Here is a 24,948-nt window from a genome sequence, read left to right on the forward strand (position 1 = left end):
TCTCCTCCACACGAATGAATAAAAGCCATATATCACGTTTTGCTGAAACCGTATTTCTAGACGGCCTCATTCAGTGTCAGTGTCGCCTCGCGTGACGGAGAATCCCGCGTGTCCCATGGCTGAAGCGAATACAGGTCCGCTTTTCCCCAAACAGCAAATTAGCGCGTACTGTGCGCCATATTATTGCAATATCTCCACAAGTGATTGTCTTAAAATACGGCCCGCGCTGCATGCAAGGCTGCGTGGCGACTTGAAGCGCGCCTTGACCCGACGCACTGATTTGCTCATCTTGTGGTTCGTAGACGAAGAGCAAAGTCCACGAAGGAGGAGAATAACGTAAACACAGAGAGAAGTTACGATACGCCAATCCTCCAGAGTGGGCATGTGCCATAATTTTGAGGAAACACACAAGCAAAAAAAAAAAAAAAAACAAAGAAATTGCCTAATCAATAAGCGAGTGAGTGAGTGAGTGAGTGAGTGAGTGAGTGAGTGAGTGAGTGAGTGAGTGAGTGAGTGAGTGAGTGAGTGAGTGAGTGAGTGAGTGAGTGAGTGAGTGAGTGAGTGAGTGAGTGAGTGAGTGAGTGAGTGAGTGAGTGAGTGAGTGAGTGAGTGAGTGAGTGAGTGAGTGAGTGAGTGAGTGAGTGAGTGAGTGAGTGAGTGAGTGAGTGAGTGAGTGACACAATTTTATTAGGTCCACAATAGACGTGAGTAAACTCGACGTCACCTGGCTAGGCCCACTCGGGGACAGTCAGGTTAAACATAATAGACTTATTTGTTAACTATCATTGGCCAAGATTTAACACACGTCAAGTAAAGGTTGTACAACCTCTATTCAATCCATTGTCCGTCCAAATAAGGAAGGTTGTTCCGGTTCGTAATGAGAAAAGTTCTCTCCAAGTCTGGTTTGAGGGCATTTTCGCTAATAATGCCAGGCACCTAAGGAGTCAAATGTTAAGCGTTACGCTACAGGATTACCTGCCTTTAAAAATGCAAGCAAATGTCGTCATTGCGACAGACGCGTCGCAGAGTGTAGTCGGTATATACTGCCCTATTCTCGACTTGTCCTTTTCCCTCCGCATTCCAGATTTTACACCCATCTTTATGGACGATCCCCCGCGGTGGTTTACGCCAGTTTACCGAGGCACAACCAACTAATCAACCAACCCTGAACAACCCCTCAGAATACATACTGTACAGTTGCATCACCTAGCGCCGCTTCGTCACTTCCGGTATGCGCCACGTACATGTTTGGGTACCGACTGGCACTGTTGCAGACCGCTCCTGTGTTGTTACCGCGTGCTCGCGCCCGCCCATTTCTGCCTCACGATGCAAGTTCGTGCAGTTATGGGCCGCAGGTGAAGCAAGTCGTCTTTGAAGCCCACGAACCGGAGCAGAGCGTGGAGATTATCTCTTTGTCAAAAGTTATTGCCTGGAATTGTGAACGCGCATTGCGACTTTCTGAAGAGCACCGCGGCGTTCTTGACTGACGCGCATTAACAGATGGAGATATTCGAGCACGAAGCAGATCATCCGAGTTTCAAGAAAAGAGTCAACGAGACAACGTTCAGCAGGGATCAGCGCCTGCCCGTCGGCAGGCCAATACGAGGCAGATGATCCGAGATTTAAGACAATAGTCAACGAGCCAACGTTAAGCAGAGAGAGACTATAGCACCAAGGGCGTCGGCTCGCCAACACGAAGCAGATGTTCCGATTTTGCGATTGATCACCGCTCTCACCTTAGCCAGGAAAATAGGAGCATCTAGTTCTGAGTTTTCTCTTTCACCGTAATCCGGGAGGGATTCAGGCTCGACAGCATTAATATACCTGTTCCGAACTTCTTCTATAGGGATCCCTTCATAGTGCCGTCAAACTGATTCACCATCCTTTCCAGCTGCTTTTCAGACGCTGACTTTGTGCTATCCGGATCTAAGAGGTGGGGAAGACGTGGCCACGTTCCCGCGTTATACTTAGTATGTTCCTGTCCATCTGATCGCAGACGCTCTCCCAGTTTTGTTTTGTGAGCGTGATTGCGTGCTCTTTAAAGCCGCTATCCCTTACCTCATGTTGCGATCTCATCTCCTCCGCTGAAGTTGGTCTTCCGGGTCTTTCTTTTTCCTCCAGAGATGTATTGATTCCTTTCTACCACTTCCTTGTCACCTTCTGTTTCCACCACTCCGGTGGCTTCCTTAACCGTCCGCACAACCGCATCGCTTCACTCAGCAATGTCAGAGATGGAAGCCGGGTCGTCCCTGAGTTCACGGCCTCTACCCTCCGTTTTCGAGCGGTTGCCGGACCTCACTGTCTACCATGATCACTTCTATAATCTTGTGTTCGCTGCCTAGGTTGACTATCAGATCCAGATTGTGAATTTGTATGTCGCTCGCGCCCTTGATCGAAGCCTGCTTATATCCCCATGCCGAGTGGTAGGCGTTGAAGTTCCCAAAGGTCAGCAGCAGGCTGTTCCGCGTTGTCGCGATGAGATCTCCGAAGTCCCATTTTCCTTGCTTGGGAGAGCTGTATATAGTAAATACGAACATTACCGAACGTTGGAAGCGCACTCGTTATTTTCCCTTTCGTTGTTTTTGGCATAGAGATGGTTTCGATAACGATGCATGTATTATTGTATTTGTATTGCTTTCTTGTTCTTTTCTTCGAATTTTTTTGTCGTAATAAGCTTGTTCCATGAGAACCAGACTTGCCGTCATCCTGTCTCTGACTCGATCCCAACCCCAGCATGGACCGAATGTTTCCTGGCCGCGTCCCGATAACAAGTGTTGCCGTTGGCGTGGGCACCGGGTCGTCTCACATCGACAGAGTACGCACAGCGCTGACGATCATCATACATATGGTGCCAGAAACCAACAGCACTCACCATTAGCGTGGTCGGCGTTGGATCGGCCGCGCTCGTGGGAGGCCGCGGGTTCGTATCCCGCTGCCGGTGGGCGGCCCGAGTTGGTACAGCTGGTCGATAAGGGCCTGGCGAGTCGATTTCAGAGCACAACGGTGGGGGCTTAACTGCGGCCTTGAGTTAAAAGATTGTTTGGGACCCTAGGCGTGCGCAGAGGGGCCGTGCGCAGATTCGTACATTGACCTAATAGGGAGGAGGGCGCCACGATGAACATTCGCCCCTCCCACCCTGAAGGGGAACCCTGCGCACGCCTATGCTTGGTTGGGACGGCTGGTTGGCCAAAAAGACCCGCCGGATCGGCAGAAACCTGGAGTCTACGTCTCATATACGAAGGTCAAAGGTAGGAGGACGGAGGTCGGGGAGGTCAGTTGTGAAGGATCGGAGGTCGGAGAGGTCGGAGGTCGGGAAGGTAAGTTGTGAAAGGTCGGAGGTCGGAGAGGTCGGAGGTCGGGAAGGTAAGTTGTCAAAGGTCGGAGGGGTTGGAGGTTAAGGAGGTCGAGTATGAAAGTTCACACGGGGACCTGTATTGTATAGCGGTACAGTGGCGCAGCACAGGCACACTGATACAGTGTAGGTCGCATACAGTAAAAGTATAGAAGACTAAAGTGTGACGTCCTGGGGTGGCTAAGTCACAGCCCGCCGTACTACACCGGCGCTGAAACTGTATAGGCAGAGGGCATTCCACACAAAACGCAAGCCCACTCATCGAAAAAGATGCCCCGGAAAATCATAACTTTTTGGGCAGCCCACTAAGCATTTTTAGTAGAACGTGTGTGGTCCCAATGTGCATAGTGCCAATGTACTACGTATACAGGAAAGAATTATCATTTCACCAGTACTATAGTAGCAGTAAACATATGTCTTAAAGGAGCACTAAGGGGAACCAACGTAGCCGAATAAATTATTCATTGAAACGTCTACCGTCGTTTATTTATCCATCATATGTTTATTACTAGAAAATAAATCAAAGTTTGAAGTTTTCTTTCTTAATTTTCTTGCTTAGTTTTGTCTTAATTTTTTTCTTAAATCCGCACCGCTGGGATCCGGACCGTTGGAGGCCTACTAAAAACCCACAGGCTCCCTTATCGCGCACCGAAGGACCTGAATAAAGTTATTCATCCATCCATCCATCCATTATGCATTCACCTAAGACAACCCGAAGACGAAAGCCATCTTCTTTTTATTTTTTTATCAGTTGATGTATTGGTCTTGCCCCGCCACCCTCTGAAGGCTTTCTGCGCCTAACGTGGTCCACCTAGCTCCCCCGTCGTCCTTCACCGTCGGCTGGAATGCCTTCAGACACGGCAGCAGCCAGGGCTTGACTGGTGACGTCCTGCTGGACGTTTGGGTCCGGTCTGCGAAGCAGATCCTCCCAGGATTCTAGAGTGTGCGAGCTATCGTACTGAGGCTGACATGTCCACGCCATGTGGACCAAACTTGCTGCGTCATTCCAAAATTTGCACTGTGACCTGAATATGTCTGCATTCCACTAGCTATAGAGTATACGTGGTTTGAAAAATACCCCGTCTGTCGTTTTCGCCACTTCACCTCCTCTTTCTTACTGAGCGCTCTCTCCGTTCCGCACACATGCACGAGCTCCTGCAAGTCCGCTTGTATCTCTCACACTTCCTCTCGCAGTGATCTTCGTTGGCAGGGCGGGGCGTGGTCACCGTCTAGAAGCGGTGAAGTACTGCGTTATGACCCTAACGAGCGCCGGCAGGGAGTGCTTCGGCAGTTTCCATGCAACGGGGGCCATAGATGTTCTCTGCGGATGCTTTCAGTGCATTATTGTAGGAAAAACTACGGTCGGTGCAATGTGCCGTACGCGATGATTCGATTTTGATGACGGCTAAGTACGTGTTTTGCTTTTCGCGTCGTGTGAGCGTGACGACTCGTCGACAGATTAGTGCAGCTTCCACATGCAACAACGGCGTTTCTCCGCTGCCTACTGGTTCGAGTGCGATAGCACCGGCTGATAAAGCTACTGCAATAAGCGGCCCAGAAAGGCAATTACGTCGACGCGCGAATGTCGCGCAGTGAGTAATATGGGGCAACGAGAGAGACACCAATGGTTTGCGGAAAGCCTTCCCGCGTTCACGGCTCAAGCTACGAGCTCTGAATCTCGCCTTCCTGAAGCGCTGTTTGGTGTATGCATGAGCACAGGCGTACGTTACCATATTATTAGCAGCGCACGCCTTGCCGTTTGTCTCATCAGATGACGACGCCTTTTTATCAGTGCATATCGAGTACCTGTGCTCTTTACCTGCGTGTTGGTGCCATCTTTGCGCGGGATTCAACCTACGCTGTGTCCGGGTGTGTACGTGTTAACTAATTCAGGCTACCACAAGGGTTAAGTCAAGATCAGTCGTCGGGATGGAGACGTGCCAATAGGCGTCAGCGTGGACGAATCCACGTTAAACGGTGCTACAGTTGCCAAACACCGACAGACATTGTGCAAGCTCCCATACATCAATGTCCAATAGACAATCAACTACGCCTGTGAACACACGGTTGAGTTTCGTGTTATACCGATTCCTCTGACGAAGGGATCAACCGTGTGTTTGTTACTCGGCTTGGAAATAAAAATGAGGTTTGCGAGTATCCACTCCGGCGGTACCATCCCCACCTCCCAGCACTCCTGCATGTATGTTTCGAGGTTTGCGATGGACCTGTGGTTTAAATTACGAAGCATCCTGTTGCTCACTCCGTCCGCCCCTACCGCTCATTTAGTCGTTCGCCGATTAATCTCCGCTCTCACCTCAGCCAGGCAGATAGAGGCGTTTAGTTCTCATTTTTCTCTCCCTCTGTTACCCGAGAGCGGTTCAGGTTTGGCGAGATTATTATACCTGTTACGAACTTGTTCTAAGAGTTCCTTTTTAGTGCCGAAAGACCTTGTGCTTTCCGGACCTAAGAGGTGGCGAAAACGTCGCCACGTTCCCACGGTACTTGTTGTCGAGACGCTCTGCTGGTAAGGGCAATGCTAGCAATGCCCTAGAACGCGCCGTCAGCGCAGCGCTTCGCAAGAGACCCGTCCGCTCGAGAGTCGCGTTCCAAAAGCCCCACTTTATTCTCGACCACTCCTTACATAACCATGAGGGCGCTACTATATAGTCAGTCATATAAGTCATATAATTTATATGCGCCCTCTGCACTCGTATTTCTCTACATCTCATCGCAGACGTTCCTCCAGTTTTGCTTCGTCAGCGTGATTGCGTGCTCTTCAATTAGCCTGTTTACAGTAGCTATCCGTTACCTTATGTTCCGATCTCATCTCCCCTGAAGTCGGTCCTCCAACCCTTTCTTTTAACACAAAAGTGTTTTATGCCAAGACTTTGATGACGCATTTCAGTCACGGAAATACGAGAGAAAGAAAGAGATAGAAAGAAAGAGAAGAAATTCAGATAAAGATAGAAAGACCAAGAAATACACAAATATAGAAACAGGCACAAAAAAGAGAAAGAAAAAACAGACAAAAATACGAAAGAAATAGAATGAGAAAGAGATAGAAAGAAAGAGGAAGAAAGAGACGGAAAGCATACCATAGCCACATGTAGCACAGTATAGCAAGGAGCAGGCCCGTAGCCGGAAGGGGGGGGGGGGCGCCCTAGCTCCCCTATAAAAAATTTAAGGGAAAGAGGAGAGACGGAGGCATAGCATAATTATGTATAGTATAGCATAGTATAGTATATAAAGGGGTAAGGGGAATGCGGGGGAGGAGGAGTGATGTGACCTGCTGACATTGAGGATTGTCTACTGCAGTACCGAAAGGCTCTCGGACGGAAAGTTTTCGTTCGGGCACGCTTTCCTCTACCTGTGCTGTCGTTGTCAGCGACGCCATCTGCGAGCGGTTCGGGCTAACCTGGTTATCAAGTTCATCTTGTGGGCGTTGGATTTTGTTCACCTTGCTCACTTCGGCAGCGGCAGCGGTGGCAAGCGGGCAGGTGCTAATCAAGCTCGTCTAACTTTTACAGGTTGGTGACACTATTTCATCAGATTTTCTGCACTCTGTAATCCATAGCCGTAAACCGCTGCTGCTGCTGCTGCCAAAGGTGGAATATGATGCTGTTTCACTTTTTATATGTGCATACTTTGCATTGTCGCAGCTTTCATTGGAAATATTTTTTGTTGCCTGTTGCTATCTATCTATCTATCTATCTATCTATCTATCTATCTATCTATCTATCTATCTATCTATCTATCTATCTATCTATCTATCTATCTATCTATCTATCTATCTATCTATCTATCTATCTATCTATCTATCTAGCCGCTTACGTCTGAGTGCTCTCATGATCGCCTCCTTAAAGGGACAATAAAGGCAAATAACAATTTATGTCAGAATAAAAGCTCTATGTATCACAACGTCTAAAACGGCAGTATTATCAGCAGCAGTTCCCTACTTACCGAGAAAGTAAGCTAAATGTATCACGATGAGCGCAATGAGTGGGACATTTTGGAAATGACCCCGATGCGTGTGAGAGTCTGAATACAATTAATCGCTAGTAATCAAACTAGCTGCAATAAAAAAGGAACCTTCCGTGCATCAAGAGACGTAATAAAATGCTGATTGTTCGTTTCTGTTTGATTCATGGAAAAAAGAACCTCTTTGGCGTTGCCATGGGGAACGGCGCGCGTGGTTCAAAAGTTCCGTTTTCGCCTTACTGCGCTTCGCCCGGCTTCCCTCACGAGGTCACGTCTCAGTGGTAGTTTCGGTATCGCGTACTGCCGCGTGTTTCGCACGCTCGTGAAAGTCGCTCTGACAGAAAGTTCGACAAAATACCGCATGCATGTGATGTTGCCGGATGCCTGAATGGTGCACGCCGCCGCGCAGTAAAGGCGGGCAACGTTGGGCACAGCAATAGTGACGTGCGAAATACCGCTTTCAGGCGGGTGATTTGAAGTGGGCTAAAGCGATGCGGAACACTAAAACGTGATTTTATTTCAAGATAAGCACTTCCTTGGCATAAAAGTAGCACTACGAGGTTTCTGGACCGCTATTTCAACAAACAACTTCAACTTAATACTTGCCTTTTGTGACCCTTTAACTTGGTGTGGACCAAAATTGGCATGAGAGGGTAAGAGGACATGACGAATATGACTGTCGGGTCATGACATGAATAACGTGAAAATCCTGTCGCGTAGGTCGTCAAACCATTTCCTCCAGACACGTGTGGCACATACCCGTTTACCACGGACTGCGGTGTACGGGTATGCGCCACAGGTGATTGACAGTTTATATCTATCCAGGAACGGCGAGAACAGACATTGGTAATTTAAATGCGAGAGCGTCAAGAAAAACCGACATCGGCAGCGTTGACCCCACGAATGGAAAGAAGTAGAAATTAGGATCCCAGCACGAATCGAACCCAAGCATTCTGCGTAGCAATCAGGTATTCTACCACAGAGCCACACCAGTTCTATGAACTGGTTTGGAAAAACAGCCTATGCAGGCGTAATGTTGGTGCAACGTCCATTGCGGTTGTGGTGCTGGCTATCTAGTGAGCCTCACTATTACTTGAAATGACGTAAATTCGGCCATGGCGGCGTTGCATTTCAATTTAACAAGACAGCAATAAACACTACATATGTACTTCTACGATACAGGCGTCATGTCAGATTAACGTCTGTGGTTCCACTGTTGGCTCCGCTTTTAGAGGAGTCTAATAAACATTATTTGTATTCCTATGATTCAGCAAGCTATATTGAAGCATTGCTCGACCCCGGATAAATGCATTAACGATAGTTACGTATGATATTCGTATGATTGCACCATAAAGTAGACTTAGTTTCGATAATACTGGTGTATGTACTTTAACGTGAGGGCTGAGGTTACGTCGCACCATAAGTTACCCTTTAAACATCAGTGTTGTCGACGCGCCTGGTAAGCCCGCGATGTGCACACTGCTACTATACTTACAAAAACACGTCGATCCACTTCGTAACGTTTAGCTCAAAGCCATAAAATACAGAACAGAAGTACTCGCTGACCGCTTCGCATGAAACCGATTCCCACAAGGCGTGGGATCTGCCGATTTTTTTTTTTTTTTCTGAAGCAGTTCCTACTCCTCCCCACGCAGACGGCCTGGGTTCGATTCTCACTCGAGCTTGAACTTTATTTGCATCTTTCTCGATTTTTCGGTCACGGACCAAATTTTTCGCTCACAACCAACGACGCCGACACGGGAATTTCTGCGAAATAAGCTCTTTAACGCTTTCGCGTTAAAATACCTTATTATCAGCGTTTACTGAGCTTCACGCTTGCGCAGAGCAGTCTGTGTACGCGAGACTTCTATGGCGGAGTAAACACCTTCGAAAATTTGTGTCAGTGCCCCTTTAAGGGTGTCAAGTGGCTTAGAGTGCACACATCGCGGTGTAGGGTAAAATACATTTCACTAATGTGGCTGTTTCGTCGTTCTGGTTAGACATGACTATAGTCTTTAAGCGCTGAAACCAGACCACGACGTATAACAACACGTGTGTCTGACGTGTTCTTTCATATACTCGTCCGGTTGTGCGCATAAACACTTAGCCGTGGCTAAAATATAGAAAAGTTAATGTAAGGCGCTACTACAGACAGGTAAATGCAATAAATTTATTTAACAAAAATGAAAAGCGGGAAAAGGTAAAAATGATAAAAGGAAAAAATCGAAAAAAAAAAGGAAAAAATGGAAGCGATAAACAGCAGCAAAAAATGAAAGCAAAATGGACAAAGGGAAACGCACCAGATGAAAAGGCAAAAGGAAAAACTGCAAAGTTGGGCCCGAGCGTTCATTTGTTGGGCAATGGCGCGTTCTCCACGATGGCCGCTTCAAACGGATTGAGCTCGTCGCCCAATGTTTTCAGGTGGTCGGGAACCACCACTCTCAGGCGACGAAGAAGTTTCAAGAGTGAGGTCTGACAATTGTTACGAGTGGCTTCGTACTGGCCCAGGTTGCAACATCTTGTCATTTGAAAGGCAACTTTCCGGTATGTGAATCGCCCATCCGGAAGCTCGACCTGTTAATAGAGAAGAATGTAAATGCTTTAATAAATCAAAGTTTTGATAAAGATAGAATGGTGCGATTTGCAACAGCCATGTTAGAATATCCATGTAGCAGGCTCTATACGGGTATAACATGCGCTGGTTTTGACATACATGACGTAGAACAACCTTGCGACTTCACACGCGCATAGAGCATTTTCCAGAGCTTGAAGGCGGCGTATTCCTTCGCGAACCAAAGGGGATTTGACAGTTTACAGTTTATGCGTAATAGTTTATGCGTAATACTAAAGGCGCACGACTCCCTGTCCTCTTACTGACTGTGCAGCGGCCATAGTCGAAACGCAAACACCAGTTCCGTGCGAGCCTCTTCTCCATCCATCCATGTCGACGCGGCACACAGCCGCCTCCCCCGCCTCACGAACTCCACGACTTGCACCTTGTCAGGCTTGTACTCCAGGAACAACTTCCAATGGGTCATCACGCGTGACGTGACACCGCCGGCACCCTTGATGAATGAAGCAGCAACGGCGAGGTTGGCGTCGGCCGTGTTGCCAAGCCACCACCTTCAGCTTAGGCTCCCCAGGCATTGTCCTGTTGGGTGAAAAAAAGCCGTAAAACGGGTTGGAAAATTTACAGCCATTATCCCGACAGCTGTGCGCGCTGACAAATTACGTAAGGGAACGCTTATCTAGAAGGCTTTTGCGCGCGCCAATGTTCACGTAGCAGTTCACCACTGACCGCTGCTGCGGCTAAACTGAGGGGAGCCCTTATCGAAAAAATATTGACGTGTCGGCTTCGTTCACCAGTATTTCAGTCAGGAAGAGGCTGCACCATCGGCCCCTATGGGAGAAGCTCCTTATAAAATTTTGAAGTCGACACAGTTTTCTCTAATGCCGAGCGCGTCAATTATCGAAACGCTTCGCTAAACTCCAGTTATTCGTGTTTAATTTCTTATTGTGGAAGACTGAAGGTGGCGTGATGAAAGGATTGTCGTATATTGCTCGCAGCCTAATTTATCAGGGCACTTAATTATAATTATCAATGAAACTTTAGCAAATTTCTAAAGCTGTGCATTCTTTAAAGGGGCCGTGAACGACCCACTGGAGAAATGGGGGCCGCTACACACTATAGTGGTGCGATAACTGAGGAATCAGCGGAGGCTGGTGACGTTCCTTCCTACTTTCCCTCCTCCTCGCCCTCCACTCCCTTTCCCACCCATTGCTTTACTATACTACACATGGATATGCTATGCTTCACCCTTTCCCTCCTTACCCTCCTACCCACCCGCAATTCCCTTCCCCCTTTTTATACTATACTATAGAGGGTGTTGGTACTATATACACAAGTGTTCTGCTCCGAGTCTAGCCACAGCCATCTGTGGCGAACACGCACCTGTGCGAGATAATCACGTGATCGGCATTTTCGCGGGCTTTTGCATCGTGATACGTGGACGTGATGATGGCCGCTACTAGGGGCTGTATAATAATAATAATAATAATAATAATAATAATAATAATATCTGGGGTTTAACGTCCCAAAACCACGATATGTCTATGAGAGACGCCATAGTGGAGGGGCTCCGGAAATTTCGACCACCTGGGGTTCTTTAAGGTGCACCTAAATCTAAGTACACACGGGCCTCAAACATTTTCGCCTCCATCGAAATAGGGGCTGTATATGGGATCGCGTGACATACCATTACGTGGCACACCGTTCGTATGTACGGCTAGGGAAACCACGACCAAGCATTTTCTTGAATTTATGAGTTATTGATCAATTATTCATATATATTGGTTATTTATCGATGATCGATAAGCTATTGATTGATTATCGACCGGCTATCACAAGGCTTTGGTCGCGTATTTGGGCCATGCTGAGCATAATGAAGCATTTTCTATAATTTACTGTTTATCGATTAGCTATTGACTGGCTATCGATATCGATTGGTTCTCACGAGGCATCCGCCATGCATTAGGGTCAGGCTAAGCTCATCCAAGCATTTTCTAGAAGTTATTGGTTATCGATTGGCTATAACTAGGGTTCGACTGTACCTCATTTTGTACGTTACATATAAAGGTGATAATAAACAGAAGCAAAAAACAGAACAATGCCATTTGCTTAGATGCCACAATTTCCCCATTAATGAATCACGTTAATTAATGCATGGGCTCCGAGAATCGATTGGCGTCAAAATAAGGTTAAGTCTCAACGTTCATGTAAACCGAAGAAAGGAAGTGTCAGCGTGTCCATTTGTAGTGGATGCACAGGAACTTCATCTACGCATTCCGCAACGGATGTCGCACGATCGCGCCGCGCATTCGCGCCTTCCGTACGTCGTCCGCGAACCCTACGGACGGGAAATGCGAAGCTGTGTTTTACATCCTTATTTGGGAGGTTGCAGGCAGGCTTTGGTTAAAGTAAGGTTTGTCACTCTGGCAACATGCACTGTAACATGCACGGACAGAGAAGTCAAGACACCACAAGTCGGTACTACGGGCGTAGCCAGAAATTTTTTTCGCGGGGGTGGGGGGGGGGGGGGGGGGGAAGTTCAACCATACTTTATGTATGCTCGTGCGTGCGTTTGTATGTGTGCGTGCCTATATACGCAAGCAAAATTGAAAAATTTCGGGGGGAGTTTGGATCCCCCAACCCCCCCTCCCCCTTGGCTACGCCCCGGGTACCACTCACGCGGATTCGACAGCTATGTTATATTCTGAATTCCATACCGGCAAGAAAAAGGCCGCAGGCTTAGTGGATTTCCGAGCCGTGCAATATCGCTCGAAGGGCGGTAGCTTTCATATCAACTCTGCATATACTTAGCGAATGTGAGCGACTTGAGCACCTGGTAGCGTCCTGGTGACGCGAGGTCGTCCGCGTTGATCAGTGGTCCACTTCAAAGAACAGTTTCGCCCGCGACTCTTCTTGGAACGGTGCCTTTTAAGATAAACGCCGACGTTCTACAAAAGCACGTGCGGTGCACGGCTGCCACCTGCCACCTCGAGCCACGAGACATGCGCCGCATGACGATCAGTGATGATGATACTGATACGAAGATGACTTTCCATGTACCACAAGTTCAAGGAGCTACTCTACTACATTCATTTACAAGCGGTGGCAGTTATCGAATTCCAGGAATAGAAATCCACTTTACAGAGATCTAAGTGGCCTGGGCCACGCGATAACGTGACGCGGGCAGCAACCCTTTCGGCCCAGGCAGCCACGGTTAACCATAACCTTCTGTACATTCACGCGGTTTTGCGTTGGCTGTCGCTTTGTCTACCACACGGGTGAAGAAGAGGGTGTCATTTCATCTCCAGAGACAGATAAACTAAATACATTCAATTCATTAATCGTTGTAAACATACGCCTAATGCGACTGCTATGGCTGCCAGTGCATTGTAAACGAGATGACTGACTCACTTGAGGAGGGGTAAAGGCTGGAACCCAGGCTCCGGCGAAGGACTCTTATCTTGTGACGCTGCTTACAAGATAGAAGACGCGCTTCTAGTACACCAGCGCTTCTCGCCAAGCGTTCTTGTGGGACGCGGACCGCGTATGGCAGGGACGCCGATGAGCGTCTCTTGCAGTGCACTCGCAATCGCCGTGGAGTCCCGCGTTCCTCGATAGGCGAGGTGTGCATGCTGGCCATCTTTTGCAGGCCCGATCATGACATTATTTTCATGTTACCACCTGTTATTTATGTTCGTCATACAGTCTAGTCACGCAATACGAACTTGTAGAAGCCTGTTTTCATGGCGCGCTGATCGCTATATGTGAGCCCAAAGGCGTCAATTTTACGCCAAACATAATTAAGAGCTGCCCGGCAATGTTATATTGTGCATGAATCTTCTGCGGAAACCACGCGGAACAAGCTGCACTAGTGCAGGGGAGACGCAAACATTCCCCGAAATAACATTCGCGAATTCTCAATGAAACGCTTACCTTACAAAGGCGGGTATCAGTTGTGGAAACAAATTTTTCCCGCCCTTTTCTGCGCAGCCACACAACCCGTCGCTTGGCATCCTTTTGGCCGTTTCTCGCCGGTTGCTGCATCCAAAAGCGCAGCACTTAGGCATTCTTCGATGCCTCGACAGGCTTGCGATAAAGTGTCAAAACGATACAGGATGTCGTAATGTGCCTGCACGCTTTTCTAAGGCTATAAAACGCCTTTCGCGATCGTTTGAGAATGCGGGCCCAGAAAAAGCAGTTTTGGCGAAACGTTCGTAGAACCAAGGTTGTCGTTTGGCCACCCTGTGCATGCAATCTTTGAACGTAGCCTTCGAGACGTCGCGAGGTGTGTATTGTCTCTGAGGCCGCGCAGGAACACGTTTTTACGTTTACTTCTAATAGATGGCGCAACACATCATATTGGGTGGCGACACCTTTAGACCGTCACGAGAGGCACTCATTCCAACCGCGCTCGTGGTTCAAAATGGCGATCATGACAGCGCCGTCGGTGTGGCTCGCCGTGGCAGTTCTAGTGTCGAGTGCGCACGTCAGCGTGATCGGTGAACTTGTCGAGCTTGACGAGAACTCGTGGACCAAGCTTCTCGAAGGAGAATGGATGGTTGAATTGTGAGTGAGCCCACAGCGTCCAACTTTATTAACTTAGACGTCGTTTTATCGCGGCGATATCTGATTGAAAGTGCTGGCCCCAACACCGGGGTGGGGTTTCTGTTACGCGTTTTCATTTTAAACAACCATACGTCATCAGCGATGCTTCGATAGGTTAACGCACGTTAACATCCCGATGTTACCTTTTCCGCGTTTTAGTACGCTTTCCTCTGTTATCGCTTGCACCGTCACGTACGCAGCATTTCGAAAGCACCGAAAACGTGCGCTTAGTTCGTTATGCCAACTTTGTAAGCGTTGTCGCGAGAAACTGTGGATTATTTTCCTTGCATTGTTCTTTCAGTTTTGCGCCCTGGTGCCCGGCCTGCAAGGCGTTGGGACCTGTTTGGAACGACTTCTCGAAGTGGAGCAAAGACTTGGGCGTCAAAGTTGCCCACGTTGACGTCACTACGAATCCAGGTGAATGTCGAAGAGTCGATGAACGAATGCACGCGGGGGCAAACTGCTCACTTGTCACTGTCCCCCATCGACATCTCGATTCTGAGCTGACGTCAAGGCATTTTTTGTTTCTTTCAATTCCAGGTCTGAGCGGAAGGTTCATGGTTACTGCGCTCCCGACAATCTATCAGTGAGTTTTGCTTGACCGAGCTTTTACAACGCGAAGAAAAGAAAATTGCAGCCCGTATTGTTCGTGCCGCCGTAGTTCCAAAGTAATTGCGTAATACTTGGCCGACTCGTTTGCAAGTTAGCCTTACACTTGTGCCACAAGGGCAGAGAAAACGGCATTAACTTCCTAATGCTTTAAGACTTAATGCCATCTGCGCGCTGCCACACGGGCAAATCAAATGTCATTCGTCCCTAATGCCATTCAACACCTAATGCCTTTGCTAGAACCCATTCGACTGAGAAATGCGTACCCTCGACACCAAAGCTTGCTCACTGCAGTACTTATTAAGCATTTGAAATAGTACATGTGTAATACTTAACAGACACTTTTGCAAATTAGCCTAATACCCGTGCCACACGGGCACAGAAAATGGCATTAACTTCCTAACGCCTTAAGGTTTAATGCCATCTGCGCGCTACTTACTACATGGTCAAATCAAATGTCATTCGCCGTAACGCCATTCGTCACCTAATGCCTTTGCTAGAACCCATTCGAATGAGAAATGCGTACCCTCGACACCAATGCTTGCTCGCTGCAGTACACGTAAAACATTTGAAATGGCATCTACCATGTCGAAAATGTTTTATACGTGAATTTTAACAAATCACATGCTATTTCCCATTTGCACTAAGTGAAATTCACTTCGGAATTGCAACGGCTTCGACATGACAGGTGCTGTGTGGGATTCCGGGCTTCGGATTCAACATGCATTGACCGAGGCTGATGTGATCAGTTGCAGCGTTGTAAAAGACAGGGACCAACTCAAGCTAATGGCACTCTATAGTATCCTTAATTCTACATTTCACTATCCCTAAACGCAGGTCGGAGTTGTTAAAATGCGTGTTCATATTTCATTATTAGCCTAAATTGTTAATTTCGAAAGTCACTGTTATTAACATCATCCGGTCAAATGCCATTATATTAACGCAACCCTTTTCCATGATTCAGCTGTTCACTTTTTTTTTTTTTTTTTGAGAAAGCCCCTTTCTGCCCACTCCTCAACACGTCTGTCTAGAGAGGGTGATGGAAAGAAGATGAATCTTAAGGGCTCGTTTTCTTTGTTAGACACAATATTAATGAGAACTAACAGACAATAACGCCAAGGAAAGTATACGGGGTGTTATCTGTAGTATTTAGAATATAAATGTGAAGAAAGTAAAGTGGACGAAAAGATAACTTGCCGCCGGCAGGGACCGAACCTGCGACCTTCGAATAACGCGTCCGATGCTCTACCACTGAGCTACGGCGGCGGTCATCCTCCCGTCCACTTTATGGTGTATATATGTGCACTTAAACCTTCGAGTGTTAGTCAGCGCCAATCGCAGCCATGGCGGCGAGTGTGGAACACTGTTTTTCTGCCTTTCTGACGTCACGTAGCACGTGATCTTTTTACGAGCTGGCAGCTGACCAATAATCGCTCGCATACTACCTGAAGGCATCAAGTCTGCCAGAACGAGACCCTTGCTTTGAATGAAGGAAAGAAGATGAATCTTAAGGGCTCGTTTTCTTTGTTAGACACAATATTAATGAGAACTAACAGACAATAACGCCAAGGAAAGTATACGGGGTGTTATCTGTAGTATTTAGAATATAAATGTGAAGAAAGTAAAGTGGACGAAAAGATAACTTGCCGCCGGCAAGGACCGAACCTGCGACCTTCGAATAACGCGTCCGATGCTCTACCACTGAGCTACGGCGGCGGTCATCCTCCCGTCCACTTTATGGTGTATATATGTGCACTTAAACCTTCGAGTGTTAGTCAGCGCCAATCGCAGCCATGGCGGCGAGTGTGGAACACTGTTTTTCTGCCTTTCTGACGTCACGTAGCACGTGACCGCCGCCGTAGCTCAGTGGTAGAGCATCGGACGCGTTATTCGAAGGTCGCAGGTTCGGTCCCTGCCGGCGGCAAGTTATCTTTTCGTCCACTTTACTTTCTTCACATTTATATTCTAAATACTACAGATAACACCCCGTATACTTTCCTTGGCGTTATTGTCTGTTAGTTCTCATTAATATTGTGTCTAACAAAGAAAACGAGCCCTTAAGATTCATCTTCTTTCCTTCATTCAAAGCAAGGGTCTCGTTCTGGCAGACTTGATGCCTTCAGGTAGTATGCGAGCGATTATTGGTCAGCTGCCAGCTCGTAAAAAGATCACGTGCTACGTGACGTCAGAAAGGCAGAAAAACAGTGTTCCACACTCGCCGCCATGGCTGCGATTGGCACTGACTAACACTCGAAGGTTTAAGTGCACATATATACACCATAAAGTGGACGGGAGGATGACCGCCGCCGTAGCTCAGTGGTAGAGCATCGGACGCGTTATTCGAAGGTCGCAGGTTCGGTCCCTGCCGGCGGCAAGTTATCTTTTCGTCCACTTTACTTTCTTCACATTTATATTCTAAATACTACAGATAACACCCCGTATACTTTCCTTGGCGTTATTGTCTGTTAGTTCTCATTAATATTGTGTCTAACAAAGAAAACGAGCCCTTAAGATTTATCTTCTTTCCTTCATTCAAAGCAAGGGTCTCGTTCTGGCAGACTTGATGCCTTCAGGTAGTATGCGAGCGATTATTGGTCAGCTGCCAGCTCGTAAAAAGATCACGTGCTACGTGACGTCAGAAAGGCAGAAAAACAGTGTTCCACACTCGCCGCCATGGCTGCGATTGGCGCTGACTAACACTCGAAGGTTTAAGTGCACATATATACACCATAAAGTGGACGGGAGGATGACCGCCGCCGTAGCTCAGTGGTAGAGCATCGGACGCGTTATTCGAAGGTCGCAGGTTCGGTCCCTGCCGGCGGCAAGTTATCTTTTCGTCGACTTTACTTTCTTCACATTTATATTCTAAATACTACAGATAACACCCCGTATACTTTCCTTGGCGTTATTGTCTGTTAGTTCTCATTAATAGAGAGGGTGATGGAACAGAGCACTGTTGAGTGAGTAATCGAATATATAGTGGCACATTTACAGGTTGAGCTTAGTGACCGAGCTAAAAGAAGACCACGCAAATTAGCCAGCCATGTGGTACTCAGTCCAGCATCGTGGTAGACCTAGACATTGCTTCTTCGATGTTAATGTTTCCTGTTCTGCACAGCATAAGGCCGCAGCACTGTTGACAGCCGTGATGCAGGTTTGTGCAATGCTTGCCGCACTGTGTGCGCTGTTGTGAAAACAGTGCAACAGAAAAAGACTGGAATTACCCGAATGCAAGTGCCAAAGTGTGCACTGTGACACGTACACCAAACACAAGCGACATGCTTCAAGGCACGTTTTTAGCAGACAGTCATAGCACTTAAATACGCATCCGTTTCTTCACTTTAATGGTGCAAGCACGGTACTATTTAAGTGTCAAGAACAGCGGACATGTTATCATCGGGACATGACAGGAAAGTAGCAAGTTCCAAGTTCTTGATGAAGGAAGCGCAAGCAAGCCAGATGAACCACCCAAATATTGGTGTTATGAAATGCAGATCACTTCTTGGCAAACAAAAGGCACTTCGACCGTATTTATCTGTGTAGTTGCCAACGTCTTTGTGCTCTCGTGGTTATTTCGTTAACTTGATATATAACAAAATATGCTTAGCGTGATAGTGTATGATGAACATGAATGACAGATGATGACGTGAATAACATTACATTCATGCCCTGTATGTCATGACGTAAATGACAAGATGCCACGGTGGTTGTTTCATTTCTTGCTGCATACCATTGTGTGCATCGCATGACGTGTATGTATGCAAAGATGGACGGGTCATGACACGAGTGATATGCCACGCACGTTATCTACATTGGGACATTAATGCCACAATATGACATGATGCATATGTCGTAAAGTTGTTGTGGACATACCCTTTTTTATTTTTCATTAATGTTTTTTCTCAATTCTGAGTGCTCTCACGTGTGCATTTCTCTTGTCTCAACTCCTAGCGTCAAAGACGGCGAGTTCAGGCAGTACCGCGGCACGAGAGACAAGGAGTCCTTCATCAACTTTATTGAGGAGAAGAAATGGCAGAGCATAGAGCCAGTCTCCACTGGAAGAGTCCGCAGTCCATACAGTGAGTCCGACAACATGGCACTCTTTTTTGCAAGTGTCGTTTACTGTGAACCGATTGTCCGTGAGCCTCTCTGGATTGTCAGTGTTCCGTGCTGGACGTGTTGCACCTTGGTCTCGTAGCTTAAGTTTCTTTTATGCATAGATGCCATACTCGATTACAACCTAAGAAATGATGTAGGCTCCACCAACAGAACCACAGGCACGCCTGTCATTCGCTTGTGAAAGACAGTTGTGCTAGCTGGCTTCCACTCGAACCGTTAGTACTCTTTCCCGGCTAATGTAAACACTAAGCGTATTAAGAGTTAAAGGTTCGTTGTTACTACCTAAAACACAACGTTTGGCTGAGCAGTGGTGTCGGGATGCCTGAAGAAATTTGCTAAAATGTTCCAAGTTTCCGACCTAAAACCAGCAACACAAACGTGTGGCTCTATGGGAAAGTCAGCTATCTGAAACACTCAAGAAGTGCTTGACGCAGGAAAATGGTTAAGTGCTATTGGATGGAGCATTTATGCAAATTCTCTGTGGGAGGGACAGTGATGTCTTTGGGCGGAGAGGACAGCAATTGTTAAATTGTAACCGGCTATAGCAGCAAGAGGTATTCACTCTGTTTATATGGTCACTTGTGTGTTTTGAACTTTTTGAAGCACAGTGTGTGCACTCGCACTTCAAGTGCTCGTGAACCAACTGTTCTTGTCTTCACACATCCAGCGTTTTGTGCTGGACACGGGTGAGACAGATGCTGAGTGCGTCTAGATGGCTTATACCGGTGTCACGCGGGCACTTTAAGACCAGGGCTGATCTGAATGGAGCCTCATCTGGATCAGGTGCTGCTACACGGTCGCCTTTAATCGCGATTAGGCCTGATTTGAATCAAGACATTCACGACCTGCACATTGCAATTCGACTGATGTCTGCACCCCAATTAGATCTGGATTAGTTTGAACTGCGTAGCAGAGACAATTGCTGATTGCACTCGGGAAATCCGGTCCGGATCAGCCCTGATCACGATCTGAACTGCCTGTGCGACGCTGGTATTAGTTTTAGGGTTTTTAAAAGGCCCCTAAACCATCTGGAGGTCGAAATCTGGATGTGGTGTTGCATTTGTGCGTGAGTCTATGCTGAACACATAGCCGCGAAAATTTTTCGAAATGGTGCCATAATAGCGAAGTTACGTGTGTTTGAAAATCGCAATGCGGCACTTGCTCACTCTCTTCACTCTTTCCATCGCTATGGTCCGTTTGTTGGCTTGTCTCTCCTCGCGGAGTGCACCTCCTTGCCGTGCGAGGAGGAAGAGCAGGGAGCGCGCGGAAATCTTCTGTAAACAAACAGGTCCTTGCGGACGCCGAGATGACCCGATGCTGGTGCTGACGTCACGAGCAGCGCTGGGGAGCCGAAAGGCCCGGAGAGGAGCACGGGATTGTTCTTTGATTTTGTGGCAAGCTCATGGCTCTTAGCGCTGCCGCGTTTGGCATTGTTGGTTGTGAGGGCGTTCTGAGCTCGATGCGCTTGTTTACTTGGGATGTTGAAAAAAAAAATATCTTAGGGGGTTTAAGGTTAAAGATCGAAAGATTAACATTTTTTGCCAACGAGGAGTTTGGATGACAGCAGTAAAACAAAGGGTATTGGCGAAGGCAAAGTTTCAACTATGAAGCTCGTGGAAACATTGACTTCGGCGACATTCTTTTTTCTAGCACTGTCAATCACTCTATCTTACTATAAGCCTCGTTCTTGTTATCGGTATAGGCAGTTCTGCATGTTGCAATTGTAGAAGCAAGCTGTGAGCATTCATGCCCATCCTTACACATGACATTGTCGCTTCAGCTGCTTCGTCAACTCCTCCTGGACACTGAAACTTAAAAAAAGTTTACAGTTGCAAGCAAAAGTTCGGGAACCAATTAGTGCTGCGAAGAATCGTGTTGTGTTCTTTGTTGTTCTCTACTCAAGCACGTTGCATTGTTACAGTTCTCTTGTTCGCTACGTTTTTCTAGTCGAGATCACACATTCATCTTGGATAACAGCGCGACTAACGTGTACGATGAAAAGAAGGGGACACATGACATTTTTCTTCGTCTGCGTTAGTTGCACTGCTCGCCACGATGAATCTATGCCGACTCGCCCAGTATTCCATCCTGACATGGTACATTGCCTGGATGTCAACAGTCAGCCTTCTGAATTGGTGTAGTAAGCTGGTGGGATTGCTTATGGTGTAATCTAAGTTAAATAAGTAGTGGGCACATTTCTAATCATTCCACCTAACTACACTGTGCCGTTTTTGTTTTCTTTCTTTCCCCCAGGATGTCTCTGGTGGCGCAGTTCTTCAAGTTGTCCATGAGTCTGAGGGTATGTGCTGGCATGTGGCCTATTTTACCGCGCTGTATATAGTGAAACTTCACTTGAAGAAACCTCAGGGAAAAGCTTGTTAAAGGAGTACCGACACGATTGTGAGACGTCCCAAAAGGAACATTTTTCAATTCTGTGGCGTGCACTATCAACGCTCTCCACACACCAGAGCGAGACAACACATACAGAATATTTTACTTTGATTTTAAAGTTTTTGTTGCCCAGCATCTGCAAGCCAGCCCCACCACAATGGGCATTATCACGACAAGTCAACACAGTTCATCGAGTTTGTGAAATCTGCGTCCTGCACGCAGCCTAAATAGCAGAGATCACTGTCAGAGCCTCTGGACAACAATTCATTCATTGTTAACGTGAACCACGTGCTGATTATACTACGTGCGTATCAGCATTTCTAGGAGCTGGCTCACCAGGTTCTTAAGCTGGGGCAAAGTCCTGCACCGTAAGCGTAACCTTAGTTCCAGAGGTGACCGCTATGGGCGCAGCTCGCGCGAAAGGAAAGTCTTCTTCCTCTTGTTCTTCGTGCGCCTTGGTGGTGATATTAACGCACGCAAAACCACATGTAACATAGCCAACTGTAGCATGCGCACGCTCGCGCGATATAGAAGTCTTCTTCCTCTTGTTCTTCGTGCGCCTTGATGATATTAACGCATGCAAAACCACATGTAGCATAGCCAACTGTAGCATGCACACGCTCGCGCGATATAGAAGTCTTCTTCCTCTTGTTCTTCGTGCGCCTTGATGATATTAACGCATGCAAAACCACATGTAGCATAGCCAACTGTAGCATGCACACACTCGCGCGATATAGAAGTCTTCTTCCTCTTGTTCTTCGTGCGCCTTGATGATATTAACGCATGCAAAACCACATGTAGCATAGCCAACTGTAGCATGCACACGCTCGCGCGATATAGAAGTCTTCTTCCTCTTATTCTTCGTGCGCCTTGATGATATTAACGCATGCAAAACCACATATAGCATAGCCAACTGTAGCATGCGCACGCCTCGCGCGATATAGAAGTCTTCTTCCTCTTGTTCTCCGTGCGCCTTGATGATATTAACGCATGCAAAACCACATATAGCATAGCCAACTGTAGCATGCACACGCTCGCGCGATATAGAAGTCTTCTTCCTCTTGTTCTTCATGCGCCTTGATGATATTAACGCATGCAAAACCACATATAGCATAGCCAACTGTAGCATGCGCACGCTCGCGCGATATAGAAGTCTTCTTCCTCTTGTTCTCCGTGCGCCTTGATGATATTAACGCATGCAAAACCACATATAGCATAGCCAACTGTAGCATGCACACGCTCGCGCGATATAGAAGTCTTCTTCCTCTTGTTCTTCATGCGCCTTGATGATATTAACGCATGCAAAACCACATATAGCATAGCCAACTGTAGCATGCACACGCTCGCGCGATATAGAAGTCTTCTTCCTCTTGTTCTTCATGCGCCTTGATGATATTAACGCATGCAAAACCACATATAGCATAGCCAACTGTAGCATGCGCACGCTCGCGCGATATAGAAGTCTTCTTCCTCTTGTTCTCCGTGCGCCTTGATGATATTAACGCATGCAAAACCACATATAGCATAGCCAACTGTAGCATGCACACGCTCGCGCGATATAGAAGTCTTCTTCCTCTTGTTCTTCATGCGCCTTGATGATATTAACGCATGCAAAACCACATATAGCATAGCCAACTGTAGCATGCGCACGCTCGCGCGATATAGAAGTCTTCTTCCTCTTGTTCTTCGTGCGCCTTGATGATATTAACGCATGCAAAACCACATGTAGCATAGCCAACTGTAGCATGCGCACGCTCGCGTGATATAGAAGTCTTCTTCCTCTTGTTCTTCGTGCGCCTTGAGGATATTAACGCATGCAAAACCACATATAGCATAGCCAACTGTAGCATGCACACACTCGCGCGAATGACAAGTCTTCTTCCTCTTGCTCTTCGAGAGCCTTGATGATGATAATAAAGCAGGCAAAACCACATATAGAATAGCCAACTGTAGCATGCGGCGCTCGCTCCACTCCGGTAGTGCACTTCAATACTAATAACATGAACGAAGAAGACAAGGCGGCGGAGCGGAGGGCTCGCAAGGCAGGAGCAGTGCGGGCTCACCGCCAAGACCCTGCGGTGAGAGCTCGCGAGGCAGCAGAGAGACATAAGCTTCCTGCGGACCCCGAGATACAAGCCCGAGAAGCCGAAGCAGCGCGGAAGTGGCGGCAAGAGAACCTCGAAGATGTACAGGCGCAGGATGCAGCGGCCAATTGCCGAAAGCGGTCGCTACCTGAAGTTGGTGGCGTCGACGCGCGCTTTAAGCGTGATTAACTCGACCACACACTCGGCCACAGCTTTGAGGTCTACGACCACTTGTGGTTCGACAAACAACCTGACCACAATCGCTACTATAACAACGTGTGACGTGTTTATATGACTGTAGAGGAATTGTACGGGGCATTCATGGTTTACCCAATTATCTCCCAGCCAGCTCCTCAATCATCATTCACTTCGTGGATATGGCGTGATTATTATTTTTTTTTTTTCCTGTGGTTCACTCAGCACTTTCCTGTGGCAAAAATATCTGCCACTGCAAGCCAAAAGCAGAACAAAAAAGGGGTTGGGTCCATTTCATTTAACAGCCTGGCAGACGAAAGCTGCACCGGGCTGATCACTGCGCACATGCGCATACTCGCGTTCATTTCGTCGCTGTGCTCCTTTATACGGTGCTTATCGACTCAACAGTTGACGCTCGCGCGTTCAGGTTAAAAAGTTGGGCAGCTGTACATAGAACTGTGCTGAACTGGAAATAGATATCTGAAACGCTGCTCTTTTACTCTTTCGTGTTTTTTTTAACTGCCACGTTGTGTTTCGACGTGGTCTTTCTCATCTAGGCCCTGCACACAACGTTGGTTGACTACTACGGCATCCCGTACTGGGGCTCCTACATACTCTTTGCCCTGGGAACGATCGTCATTGGCGCCGTCCTGGGCCTGGTAAGTGACGCGTTTCTTTCCTGAAGTAGATGTCGATAAGCCGCACAGGAAGATCGTCATTTACCATTGTACCAGGTGACAAACTAGGAATTCTGCAGATGCTCTGCCTGCAAGAACCTACACAGCGCTGATGAAATCTTGAGGAAGCTTTAGAACGGCATTAGCAAGCTTAGCGTTAATCCTTTCAGGTCCAAATTATTTTTGTCCAATGTAAGAAAGTGGTTTTTGCAATTCGAGAATGCGCATCTTCATGGTAGTCCAAAAAAAAGGGAAAAAAAATCTGCGCTCACACTTTTCAGTCTTGAGTAATTAGTGACCGAATCAATTGATCAATTAATTATTTAATATTTCAATTATTTTTGTATTAATTTATTACTTAAAAAGTAA

General features: G+C 47.2%; 2 protein-coding genes across 2 annotated transcripts in view; both read left to right on the forward strand.

Moving 5' to 3' along the window:
- The window catches only part of LOC119375562 (arginine-hydroxylase NDUFAF5, mitochondrial), a 129,716-nt gene that overhangs the window by 64,497 nt on the left and 40,271 nt on the right, over nt 1-24,948 (forward strand). The window lies entirely within an intron of this gene.
- The window catches only part of LOC119374982 (thioredoxin-related transmembrane protein 1-like), a 28,194-nt gene continuing 17,529 nt past the window's right edge, over nt 14,284-24,948 (forward strand). The window contains 7 exon segments of the mRNA XM_049411113.1: nt 14,284-14,465; nt 14,806-14,921; nt 15,045-15,090; nt 19,065-19,165; nt 19,168-19,192; nt 21,486-21,531; nt 24,460-24,561. Of these exon segments, the coding sequence (XP_049267070.1) occupies nt 14,323-14,465; nt 14,806-14,921; nt 15,045-15,090; nt 19,065-19,165; nt 19,168-19,192; nt 21,486-21,531; nt 24,460-24,561 (579 nt within the window). The 5' untranslated portion in view covers nt 14,284-14,322.

The sequence above is a fragment of the Rhipicephalus sanguineus genome, chromosome 11 (assembly GCF_013339695.2).
Source record: "Rhipicephalus sanguineus isolate Rsan-2018 chromosome 11, BIME_Rsan_1.4, whole genome shotgun sequence".
Classification (NCBI taxonomy): Eukaryota; Metazoa; Arthropoda; class Arachnida; order Ixodida; family Ixodidae; genus Rhipicephalus; species Rhipicephalus sanguineus.